We start from the raw sequence: 13,669 nt of genomic DNA, 5'->3' as shown, positions 1-13,669 counted from the left end.
AGTTCTGCCTTTTACATAAAATCACCTTATCCCTTTGACTTCAGTTTCCGTGAAATAAAAGTGTTGAAGTAGATATTCTCTGAGATCCCTCACTTAAAAATATATGGTTCTATACAGAATCAAATGTTTGTTGTAAATTCCTCTAAATTTATACCTCTAAAGATTCTCAAACCTTAATACCTGCTTATGATATGTTAATGGAGATTCAAACTGACTTATGGAGAAAACAATTAGTGTCTAGGGTACAGGAGATTGCTCTGTTCTTCATCTAGATCCAATGTTATTTATCTTTTTTTGTACTTTTCTACAACCTCTTACCTGTTCTTCTGTGTGTTCTTATTATCAACATCATCATAATTCTATATATACACGTACATTAATCAGCAAGCTTTTGAGGATAAAGCATGCATCCCATTCACATTCATAGTCCCAATAGCACCTAACCTGGTGCCTTTTACAACACAGGGGTGCTACAAACATCTGGAATACATGCACAAAAACCTGTGATCATGAAACCTGCAACTTAACTCCTTTATTTGGTTTCTCCTTGAATTTCCAGTCAACCTCAGAGTTAGAACTCACACAGATGGTCAGTATTCTTTCCACTATCCCATACTGATGATGGCTTTAATGATACTTATTAACAACATACATTACTATTCAATGATGAACATAGGCAGGAAAGCAATCACTATTCGTCTCTGAATGGCTGTGCTGATGATGTGACCCCAATTCAGACACTAAACACTTAAAAGGTCATTTTAGGAAGAGGCAAAACATAGAGGATTGAGGGCTGTATTTTGTTTAATCTCCTTAATCTGCTGTTCTTTAGCTTCAAATGAGGCTGGAAGCTAGCACTCAGAATGCTGCTGCTGACCTCAGATAACCCCCCTCCCAGAGCCCAGCAGTGGAGCCTAATAACCTTTGAGATCAAATTAAAGCCCCTAAATCATGGAGTTGAATGTCCACCACCAACTGCGCCTTCAATAACTGCCCAACTCACAAGCTCTCAGGAGCTTTGCTATAGCCAAGCAAACGATAGATTTCACCCGGGCGCACTTCTGAAACAACACACGTGGGATTCCTGAGCCTGCTTCTTTCCGCTGACCACACCTTTCTCTCTACCTCAAATTCAGTGTCAGACTCACCTCATCAGCAAAGCCTTTCTAGTCTCTTCCATTTGAACCCATTCACTTGAATCATTCTTTTAACTAAATATTTAGCGCCCCCAATAGTTAAAAATTTGAATAACATTTTATAAAGCATTTACGTTATCACATGTAATTTTTATAACAAGCCCTTGAGCTACGCAGAGTAATTGTTGTCTTCCATTTTACAGATTAGGAAATAGTATCTTAAGGATCACATATAGGTAATAAGGGGTAGGGGTGGGACTCCAGCTCAAGTCTTCAATGACAGACCTCACCTCTTTAAGGTATATAATATGTGTGTTTGTGTATACGTATATACTTATGTATATATATAAAATATAATTATGGGTTTTTATAGAAATATATATATTTATATTATTCATATTATATATTAATATAGACCATTGTATACTGATACATAATAAAGTTAATATATTAACATATTAATACGTTATGCTATATACTTTATGTATAATAAAATATATAAATTATATATACAATATATTTTTCTATAAATGTCTATGATTTTTGTTTCATTTATTTATTGTCTTTTTCATTAGTGAGTTCCCTGAATAAATGACTCCCTCACCTTCCCCAAAAAACTTCCCAAACTGTGTAATATAGAAGTTTATTCTTCTTTGTTAATAGAAAATAAGAAGGAAGAAACGAGAATGGTTATTCTGTGCTATTGGAATTCCTAATTATAGTTTAAAAAAAAAATCACTTAGCCAGAACTTAGCTACTTGGTATCCTTATCCATCTAAACCTAAGAATCAGAAAGTAAAGAAATAGAGACTTCCCTGGTGGTCCAGTGGTTAAGACTTCTCCTTCCAATGCAGGGGGTGTGGGTTTGATCCTGGTCAGGGAGCTAAGATCCCACATGCATCAGTGGCCAAAAAGACAACACATAAAACAGAAGCAATATTGTAACAAATTCGGTAAAGATTTTTAAAAATGGACCACTTAAAAAAAATGTTAAAAACAAAAAGAAAGTAAACAAATCAACAGCCTCTGAGCAGTTAAAAAATAAATGCCTTTTGCTCTCAGATGCACCCCTCAGGCCCACTCAGTCTTTCCTTATTTCAGACCTATTTCTGAGGAGCTTGGCCAGTCCACAGCATGAAGATGCAAACACAAGGTGTGGAGGCCTCCGCTCCCATTGTTACCACCCCCATCTGCAGTGCATTCCCCCCTAGCAGGAGTGGCTACATGATTCCGATGTTCTTTCTTGCTGAGCCCAGACACAGCCTCAGCGCAGCATTCCAGACCACCAAGGGTTAGTTACTGGTCATCTTTCCCACAACTAGAAGCCTTATCTCAGGGCTCCTCCTGGAGAAAGACGGCATAATCTGAGTGTGAAAATGATAATAACTTCAATGAATAAAAACATTTCAAATATTTTTTACATCCTTGAATTTATAAAGATGCTTTTTTTAAAAGAAGGTCACCTCTGGAGGATACACTAACCCTTTATTCTGAAAACAGATAAATTAAGGGAAAGATTAAATCAAGCATTTAATTTACCTTTCCTATAAAAGATGCTCCTCAGGGAAATCATAGAGCTGATGTGGAAAAGTTATTCAACTAATAAGCAATGATAGAATTAGAATGTCATTACTTCAAACCTCTAACGAAAAAATGCCTCTAAGCAATGACAATTAATAACTTGTAAAGCCATTACACAAAAGGCTGATAGGAAACACTATAATGGACAGACCAGGCTGGCAACACCTGAACCACTGATGAATCTTGAACATCACAAAAAGAATGGAGACCCAGCCACTACATGCCCTCTGGTGTGGTCACTAGGAAGCATGCGGTACTACCCGCAGTACCACCTATAAAGTACTCTTGCAAAAAATCTGAATCTGATAAGGCTTCTAGGCTAAAACTACCAGTGTATAGGAAAAACAGAATCATGTTAAATGACACCACGGGGATAGAATCTGAAAAATCCAGAATGTGAGAAATTCTAAGGGACAAATGATCTGGGTTCCTCAACAAATGAATGGCAGGAAAAAGTCTCAAACTAAAGAGTCCAGAGCCAGGCATATGGAAACCAGCAAGAAGCAAGAGACAACAGCAAGAAAGATAGAAAATTGATAAAGAGCCATTCCAAGTATTTAAAAGGCACTTCCCATGGCAGCCATTTGGTGTCAGGGCAAACCTGCGTTAAAAACCCAGTTTTGGGCTTCCCTGGTGGCACAGTGGTTAAGAATCCGCCTGCCAATGCAGGGGACACGGGTTCGAGCCCTGGTCCGGGAAGATCCTACATGCCGTGGAGCAACTAAGCCCATGCACCACAACTACTGAGCCTGAGCTCTAGAGCCTGCAAGCCACAACTACTGAGCCCACGAGCCACAACTACTGAAGCCTGCATGCCTAGAGCCCGTGCTCCACAACAAGAGAAGCCACCACAATGAGAAGCCTGCGCACCGCAACGAAGAGTAGCCCCCGCTCAACGCAACTAGAGAAAGCCCACGTGCAGCAACAGACCTAACGCAGCCAAAAATAATTAATTAATTAATTTTAAAAAAAACCCAGCTTTGCCTCAAATCAGTCCTATTCTTGCCCCAATGACGTGTATCTTTGTAAATGTGACCGTCATCATTGAGAAAATGTCAATAACTAGAAATATGTTAGGAAGTACAGAAATCCATAATTTGCTAAGATTTCTGTAATAAACAACAGAGCTTTGGGTGTTTGAACTGATAATTTAAACTAGATGAAAACAGAATATAAGTGTAGATGAGGATATGGAGAGATTGGAATCCTTGTGCACTGTTGGTGTAAATGTAAACTAGTACAGCCGCTGTGGAAAACAGTATAATGGGCCTTCAAAAAATTAAAAGTAAAATTACCGTATGATCCAACAATTCACTTCTGAGTATATGTTCAAAAGAATTAAAAGCAGCATCTCAAAAAGATATTTGCAGACCCATGTTTGTAGCAGCGTTATTCCCAATAGCTAAAACATGGAAGCAACCCAAGTGTTTATCAAAGGAGAAACAGATAAGCAAAATGTGATATACACATGCAGTGGGTTATTATTCAGCCTTAAAAAGAAAAGGAATTCTGACACATGCTACAAAACAGATGTATCTTGAGGACATTATGCTGAGTGAAATAAACCAGTCACAAAAAGAGGAATATTGTATGATTACACTTATATGAGGTCGTTAGAGTAGTAGTCAAAATCACAGAGACAGAAAGGAGAATGGTGGTTGCCAGGGGCTGAGGACAGGCAGAAGTGGGGAGTTCTCATTTAATGGGTGTAGAGTTTCAGTTTTACAAGATGATAAGATTTATGGAGATTAATGGTGGTGATGGTTGCACAAGAACTGGGAATGTACTTAACGCCACCTAACTGTACACTTAAATATGGCTAAGATGATAAATTTTATGTCATGGGTACTTTACCACAATATTTACATTTTAAGAAAAACTTATGTGAAAATAATATTCATATATCTAGGATGATTCTTTTCTAGAAGTATCAAAAAAACCAAGGTTTTACAGTAGAAACCCCAACAATGACGTAATCAAAGTGAATTAGAGTCCCACCTGGGCAGTTTTAGCTACACTAGTCACTTCCAGAAGCAGGTACATTTCTAGGTGGAGACAGTTCTCCTTCAGGAACTCTCAGAATTAAAGAAATTCAGCAACATTTTTCTGCATGAAATGAATGCGAAGTATTTTAAACAGTGTTGATGACAGATGTGCTTCATTTTCCAAAGAAGACGCTTTTGAAATTCTCTTATGAGCTTAAAACTGGAATCTACATTTTAAAGAATCACAGAAGAAAGCAAAATTGTTTGCACCTTTTACAAAAGAACATCTGCGAGCAGTAAAACTATAGTTGCAAATTCTCTAAATGTTGAGCTTGAAATAATGCCATTAACACTGTATACAAAGAAGTTCCCACACCGGCTCTGAGATTCATACACAGTCTGCCTTTTGTATCCATGAGTTGCACATCTGCATATTCAACCAACCGTGGATCAAAAATATTCTTTAAAACAATTCCAGAAAGTTTCAAAAAACAAAATTTGAATTTGCCTTGTGCCAGAGACTGTTTACATAGTATTTACAATTATTTACATAGTATTTATATTGTTTTAGGTATGATAAGTAATCTAGAGATGATTTAAAGTACAAGGAAGGACGTTAGGTAATATGCAAATACTACACTCTTTTATAAGGGACTAGTGCACCCTCGGATTTTGGTATTGGCCAGAGTCCGAACAAATCCCCGTGGATACTGAGGGACAGCTCTAACAGTATAGGCGTCAGGGCAGCCAGGAGAACACTGTTGCCTAATAAGTTAAATCATGACAACAAAAATGTGAGATCAACTCTGTGTCTCTTTTCAGAGCGCCAGAGGAGGAGTGTGTGCGCGTGTGTGTGTGTGTGTGTGTGTGTGTGTGTATGCTTGTGTGTGTGTGACTGAGAGAGACAAAGAGAGAGACGGAGTTTTCTGAGTTCCTGAAGTGGAAAAAAATTTTAAAAGAGAAAAAAAATAAGGTTTGGGCCCCATAATCTGTGCAAACTGAAGCTTTTAACCACCAGCAGGCCATGGATAGACAAGAATATGCCAAATGACAGCTTATCCCAAAACAATTAAGGCAAACCTAATATAGGAAACTATAGACAATAGTGAGAGGGTAGCTGGGGAGGCAGCATGGCGTCAGTCTGCCTGAGTTCAAATCTCAGGTCTACCCCAGTGTGACCTTGAACAAGCGACTGTGACATCTCTGAACCTCAGCTTTGTAATCTATAAAATGGTACTAATAATCACACTTAATTTGTAGGGTTGTTGTGGAGATTAAATGAGATAATGTAGGAGAAGCCCAGACCAGATCATTCTGCACCCAGTCAACGGTCATGACTATTATTTCTAAGAGCAATACAACCTGTGCCATTTTTCTATTTCCTACGCAGCAGCCCATGTGACTCCCAAATCTATTACTTCTAGCCCAGACCTTTTTCCTGAAACCTAGACCACTTAATGAAAAGAAAGAAGAAAAAGACTGAAGCATAAAAGAGTCTAAAAGACTCTGAAAAAGACTCTCCTTAGAGTTAAGCTGCAAAGATCTGCTGCAGAGAAAACTGATTTAAAACACTTGGATTTATTCATAACTATATAAAAGGGAGCAGGCTCGCTGAACACTGTCTGGCCAAGGGCAGGGGCTTACAACATGGAAGAAAGGCAACACGTATTCAGATATTAAATATCTTTGGAACTTGTTCCTCGTGGTATTATTTAGCAGGGAGAGGGTACCAAAGGGTGTTTTTCTCAGTCTTTTTTTTTCCAACTATGGTTTATTAAATGTCCTCTAGGCACTGGGAGTACAATGGAGAGTTGTATTCTGTGTCCTCATAGGACAAAGGAAGTTGAGGAAGACACACGATTATGGCAAAACATGATAAGTGCCCTGTGACAGGGGAAATCTGCTATTTTCTGCAAATAGCTACTGAGGCTCTGAGGTCAGGGAAAGTGTTCCTGAAAAAAGTGATATTGGAGCTGTTTCTCAGAGGATGAAGAGTAAGCCACTGCCGAGAATTAGAAAGAGTGCTTCCAGGGAGTTCCCTGGTGGCCTTGTGGTTAGGATTCAGGGCTTTCACCGCCATGGCCCAGGTTCAATCCCTGGTCGAGGAACTGAGAGCCGCAAGCCGTGCAGCCAAAAAAAAAAAAAAAGAAAGAAAGAGCGTTCCAGAACATGCCGAAAGGCTGGGGTAGAGAGCAAGCGTGCCTCCCTGGAGGAAATCAAACCTTTGAGGATGGCTGCAGCCCAGACTTTAATGCAGAAAATGGTGAGAGTGGAAGCTGAGGAATGAACGGGGTACCCCGTGAACCAGTTAGATACAAAGACTGGGTTTTATTATTGGCAATTGAGAGTTGACAACTGATTTTAACCCAGGAACGACACGATTGGGTTCTTTGTTTTGAAGGGTTATACTCCCTGCAGCATGGCAAAGGGAGGTGGGGGACACGAATGAAGTGGGCACCAGGGATGGAGAGCTCTGAGAGGGGCCCAAGTGGTTAGATGGTAGGTAGTAGAATTGTCAGGAGCTGGAGACTGATTTCATGGTGTTAGAACGAGAAAGAGGGAGGAAAGGGCAACTCCTAGATTTCTGCCTGTCGAGGTGGAGGTAGAATGCTACTCACCAAAGTAGGGACACTGGAGGGAGAGAAGCTGGGGAGAAGGGAGGGGAAAGTGAGTGGGTCAGTTATTTCCTTTGCTCCTGAAGCACTTGCAAGAAATCCAAGTAGAAATGCTCAGAAGGCAGGTGAACATGTGGGCCTTGAGAAGGAAACTTGTGCTGAGCCTGAATGTGTACATCCGACGTGGCCCCAGCAGGACCCTGATCCTGGAGGAAGCAGACTGCAAGAGAAGGCACCAGAGTGACCACTCTCAGGAAATAGGTCAGAATCATCAGAAAACCAGCCTGATGCTGAAACTGTGGCTCTACTACCTCGACTTGGGCTCATCAATCTGCATCGAACTCCTCTATAACCAGCCAATCCCAATGGACAAGCCGTGGACAAACAAGCACTTGTTTAAACTGACACATTACTCTTCCTGGTGGAGCTCTGTGGCTTTGCCTTTGTAAGCCCCACCCTTGCCCTTGGTCTTCATCAGGGCTGCTCCCTTTTGTATATTATGAATAAATCCCCAATGTTTGAAATCACTTTTTTCTGCAGCTTAGCTCTCACTGTGCCTCAGGTTACCGGCCCCCCTTCATTTGTTTATATCTCAAGAAAGAGGTCTGGACTAAAAATAATATATTCAGGAGTCAAACAGCCTACAGCGTAGGAAATAAAATAGAAAAATGCCACAGGTTATACGGCCCTTAGAGATTAACAGTGCACAGAACCGTCTGAGTGGTTCTGAGAAATCACTTGAGGAAAAATCAACCTGCTTAACTTTATTTAACCCAGTCTGTCTGAATCATCTGACCCTAAAATGTTTCTTCCTTCCAAATAACCCTTACAGAACTAGTGTTTGGAGAACGTTTTGATAAATGATAGTTTAGGCATTTTTCATGAGGTAAGTTTGTTGGTCCTCTTATTTGTATAAATACATATATTTTATAATAAAAATAATATCAACCAAGTTACATGATTTTTCTCAGCTATCTCCTCACTGAAGTAGTCTCACTACTAAATGCCTTGCAAACCAAGGTACTACTACTGTTCACTTTGCCAGAAGAGCTACAATTGTAAGCCTATTCTTCAGCAGGAATTAACCAGCCTCCAGAAAAGTACATCTTTTTTTTTTTTTTTGGCCTGATACGCGGGCCTCTCACCACTGTGGCCTCTCCCATCGCGGAGCACAGGCTCCAGACGCGCAGGCTCAGCGGCCATGGCTCACGGGCCCAGCCGCTCCGCGGCATGTGGGATCTTCCCGGACCGGGGCACGAACCCGCGTCCCCTGCACCGGCAGGCAGACTCTCAACCACTGCGCCACCAGGGAAGCCCAGAAGTACATCTTTAAATGTGAAGGCTATCAGGTACTTTGAGAATCTGATGGAAGTTAGGTACCATCTCCCTAGAGGGACAATTGCATATCTTCATCTAACATATACAATCAAGGGCTTCACAACCCTAAATCTCAGGTGAAGAATTTCTGCTGTACATGGCACTAAAACAATTTAAACCTATTTGATGATAGTCAAAGTAACAGTGCTCTTGAAATCAAAAGTCCTTTGCACTTGGACCTCCTATGAAGCCCATCCTTTGATCAATAACTAAAGCCAGTATCTCCAGTGCCAACTGCCTTCTAGATTCCAGGTTTGCCTGTAGCTCTGCCGCTGGCACCGTCTTTCCAATCAAATTCTATTATTTGCCACATTGTTCTATAGTGCATCATTGTAGATTTTCTCCTGAAATTCATGCTTTCAATATCCTATTTGAACTCCCCATCAAAGAGGCCAAGTAATAGTGAAGGACTCTGAAGAGCTTACCTGTTTATGGTAGAAAGAACACTAAACTGACAGACAGGAATTTTTTCCAGAATCCATCATTTACAAGGTGTGTAATCCTGGAAAAGTCACTCTATTTCTCTAGGCTTCATATTTTTCAATTATGAAATGAGTACAATAATTGAGGACCTTTCTGTCTCACAATGTTGCTGTGACAAACCAATATGACAATGCCCAGGAAAATACTTTGGAAATTATGAGGTTACATATAAATGTAAGAGATAGTGATGATGATATCTCTAACTACTGTGAATGAGACCAATAATTATTTATTCATAGTATTATAGTTGTTGGTTCTAATTTTATTGTGAGTCATCACCACTTGGACAATAAGTTGTATCTGACCTTGAGTCGAAATTTCCCATGTAAGGTAACTGGCAGTATATCAGAGGCACTGCCTTTATGTGTGGAATATGGTCACCATCTATTCTCTAGTCTTGCTACTTCGTTGTTGTTCTTTAATGCTGTGCTCAAGCCACAGTTGAATTGTTTACCACAACTCTTGCTTTTTAAATTCAAATAAGTGAGTTAAAAAAAATAACTTGCCTGAACAAATGCTTCATCTCTAAGAACTTGTCCTTGCAGTTTCTCATCTCTTGCATTGAAAGTATAGTCATTACACAAGTGAAATTATAGTTTCTATCTAAGTTTTTTAAAGAAATAGATTAAAAGCATTTGTACTATTAGTTACCTGCCTGAGGATATAAGAAATAACAATGTCAATTCCCCCTAGCTTCTAACCTCCCTTTGACAGTCTCACGCCTGTTCTCTGTTCAGTCCCTTCAGCTCTCTTCAGGAGCTAAGTCGAGGGCAGGTGCAAACCCATTTATATGCTAATTGTGGGAGGGACTTAACAGTCCCTACCATGTCCCACATTATTACCAAATCCTAGTGGCATCGGACAGGTAGAAAGGAGAGAAAACAAACAATTCCATCTTTATTTTGGAAACTCACAAGGCTAGTTGCAGATGAAATTAAATATATTTTAAAGCCCTCTTGAAATAAAATGTTTACATAAAGGCAGATGTTAGTGTAACATAATTTATGTGGTACATAAGCCATATCAAGACAGCCTACCTAAAAGAATGATTATATGTGAAGGGATTTGTATGCCTGTTAGCATAACTGACGTCATCTTGGGCCCTTACAGTTTCTCCTGTCCTTCTGCTGACCCTACCCAGGACTGTGCTGTGCAGTGAATCACTTCTCTGTCATCAAGGGCTTTGTAGGTAATAATCATAAGGACCAGGTAGCCTCTATACTCTTTTAGTCCCCAAACAATGATGAAAACCTTCCCTGACATATTCCTGGCACCCATGAGTCTAGTGACCCATTCATAAACATTGCTTCCAAGCACGTACCCCCATACCCCAGGTTAACTATAAAATTGTCCCAGTGGCCCCTTGGCAGTGCAGAGTACATCTGTGAATGCTTCCAGATCGTTGTCTGCCCAATTCCAATCCCACCCTGTAAGTTACTCTGTAATAAATCAATCCACTGATTATACGGAGCTGCCTGCCTCATTTTTTGGTCTTACGATGCTTCCTCAGTTCAATGGGCACTTTTCGTTCCCTTCGTCCTTCAACAGAATTCAGAGAAGACTGCATTTGAATGTAGAAATTTGGAACTATGACTAGATTCAGTGAATCCATTTATTTTACTAATTCTTTATAAATAAATAAATAACCACTGAATATAGGGTGGTTTACATCAATCTGTCCATCCATCCGTCAGATATAGTCCCTGCATGCATGGCATTTATAATCAAGTGGGAGAGAAAATCAAAAAGAAAGCAAAGTGGTATGTAATTCCACGTTTGATGAGTTCAGTGAATATCTATCGAGAGAAAGATAGGAGGTGAAGGGGCCTACTTTGCTCGGAGGACCAGAGAAGGCCTACCTGAGGACATGACAGTTAAGCTCAGAACTGGAGAGAAGTCTAGGCAGAGAGAAGAGTGACTGCAAAATCCCGAAGATATGAAGGAGCTTGGTATGTCTGAAGAACTCCAGGAAGACTTGTGTTAGAGTCCAGTGAGGGGAGGAGGAAAAGATGCTGGATCAAATTGGTCAAATACTGATAGGCCTGGTTAAATGTTAAATTTCTATCTAAATGCAAAGGAAAGCTTTTGAAAGATTTTAAGCAGGGGGGGTTAACAGATCAGATTTACTATGTAAAGGCAAGAGGAGAAAACAGAAAGATTAATTAAGCAGCTGCTACAATAGGCCAGACGAGATATGCTGGCTGTTTGGACTATGGTGGTGGCAGCTGGGGGGGGGGGGGGGCGGGGGGGGAGTGGACATTTGAGATGTATTTAGGAGGTAGAATGGAAAGGATTTGGCGGTACATTGGAAATTGAGGGTGAGGCAGTGGGAGAAATCAAGGATGACTCCTATGAGCAAGTAGGCAGTTGGGGACCATGCCAGACTCTGTTTGAGGTCAAAGATGACTCACCAGGTGCCCAAGGATCACCCTCTGCCTTGGGCTGTACGAGCGGATGCACTACTTTAATTCCACCAGGTGGTACAAATGATGGACTGAGGTTAATTTTAACCATATTCTTCCCAGTGTACTTGTTAGCTATCCAAATTGTCTTCTTTTTCCATGTTGAATAGAAAATACGATCACCAAAAAGGGACATCGCAACAATATTGTGCCTAAAAACAACAGGAAAAACACATACAGAATGGCAGAACATTTCTTCTGGGCTTATTAGAGTTTCACTTCATTTCAATTTATCGTCTGAATTTTAATCACCTACGTTTTCAATTGTTTCTCATTTAGGGTTAGAAACAGATATTAAGTTTAAATTTTTCTTTATGTAGCCATAATCTGAATTAATAGGATACGATTTTTAGCTCCAGATCCATTCTCATTCTTTTGCCTCTCAGCACCTAAGTGTGGTGAAAATAAAATAGGGAAGAAAACAGAAACGGGATAAGAGTGGACTTCAGGGCTTCCCTGGTGGAGCAGTGGTTGAGAGTCCGCCTGCCGATGCAGGGGACACGGGTTCGTGCCCCGGTCCGGGAAGATCCCACATGCTGCGGAGGGGCTGGGCCCATGAACCATGGCCGCTGAGCCTGCGCGTCCGGAGCCTGTGCTCCGCAACGGGAGCGGCCACAACAGTGAGAGGCCCGCGTACCGCAAAAAAAAAAAAGAGTGGACTTCAGGTTGTGTCAGTTTTGCACAACTAATTGCTGCCTCTTGCCGCAAGCTAGAGTCAGTTGCTGGCAAGATAGCAAGTCAAATGAAAGACAGATGCTTCACAAAACATATGACATAGTAATTCCAAAATGAATACCTATAACCAGCATGTGAAAATTTATTATATGCCAAATACTCTGTTAATTATTTTTATTTGTGTTTCTTTACTTAATCTTCACAATAATCCCAAGAAATAGGTCCTATTATTATCCCCACTGTATGGCTCTCAGCATAACTGATGCCATCTTGGGCCCGTACAATTCCTCCTATCCTTCCGCTGACCCTACCCAGGACCGTACTGTGCAGTAGATAACTTCTCCGTTGTCAAGGGCTTTGTAAATAATAGATATTGATTAATAATCATTAGGATTGGGTGGCCTCTATGCTCTCTTAGTCCCCATAAAATGATGAAGACCTTCACTGCCATATTTCCAGCACCCACAAGACTTAGGAATAAATCTTGACTGAGGAATGCACTTCCTGTTTCCAAGCACATATCCCCATACCCTAAGTTAACTGTAAAATGTCTCAGTGGCCCCTTGGGAGTGTGGAGTGCAGCTACAAATGCTCTGGATCGCTGCCCACCCAATCCCACCCTCTGAGAAAGTTACCCTATAATATACTGATCCATTGCTTATATGGGGCCGCCTGCCTTGTTGTTCAGTCTCAAAATACCATTTCAGTTCAGTGGGCACTTTTTGTTCCCTCCCTACTCCGACACCCACATTAAAGGAAACAGGATGAGAGAAGTTGTGTAACCTGCCCAAGTCACTCACCTAATAAATAGTAAATCTGGGACTTGAGCTCAAGGTTTTGGACTCCAAAATCTGTACTAAACCACTACACCAGTTTAGCTGACAAAAGTAACATTCATTGATCACACAAACTTCAAATGGCAATTGTGTTATTTTATACCAAAAGCAAAACTTACTGTGTGTGATGCTGGCTAAAATGGACGGAACCTCCATCGTAATCACAGGAACAAATACGAGAATTGCTTCTTTCTCTGTGGTACTGAATCCAAAAGAGCCGTTTCTCAAGCACATCCAAGGACACAGCTGTTATTTTCTCTGATGTCTCTAACAGAAGCTTCACTTCCACACCACCGAGATCCGCTCTGTGAAGGCTGCCCGCCACCTCTGAAGACCAAAACATAAACCTGAGGGCAAACACATCACGTAGACACATAATTGAATGTAAGGTCACTGAAACGGCTGACTTCTCTCAGTTTTTCAGTAATCCCCGGATGTCTGCACAGGACGAGTTTGACTATTTTGAATGAAAATTCAATTCAACAAATATTTATTGCCCTGTTATGGCAATTCCGTGTG

General features: G+C 40.7%; 1 protein-coding gene across 1 annotated transcript in view; it reads right to left on the bottom strand.

The window, feature by feature from the left end:
- EGF (epidermal growth factor) overlaps nucleotides 1–13,669 on the bottom strand; it is a 93,835-nt gene that overhangs the window by 54,737 nt on the left and 25,429 nt on the right. Inside the window, exons 4-5 of the mRNA XM_060012887.1 lie at nucleotides 13,270–13,497; nucleotides 11,589–11,791 (exon numbers count right to left, since the gene is read on the bottom strand). Of these exons, the coding sequence (XP_059868870.1) occupies nucleotides 11,589–11,791; nucleotides 13,270–13,497 (431 nt within the window). The remainder of the gene's footprint in view (nucleotides 1–11,588; nucleotides 11,792–13,269; nucleotides 13,498–13,669) is intronic.

The sequence above is a fragment of the Delphinus delphis genome, chromosome 5 (assembly GCF_949987515.2).
Source record: "Delphinus delphis chromosome 5, mDelDel1.2, whole genome shotgun sequence".
Lineage (NCBI taxonomy): Eukaryota > Metazoa > Chordata > Mammalia > Artiodactyla > Delphinidae > Delphinus > Delphinus delphis.
This window is presented reverse-complemented; position numbering and strand designations above follow the sequence as displayed.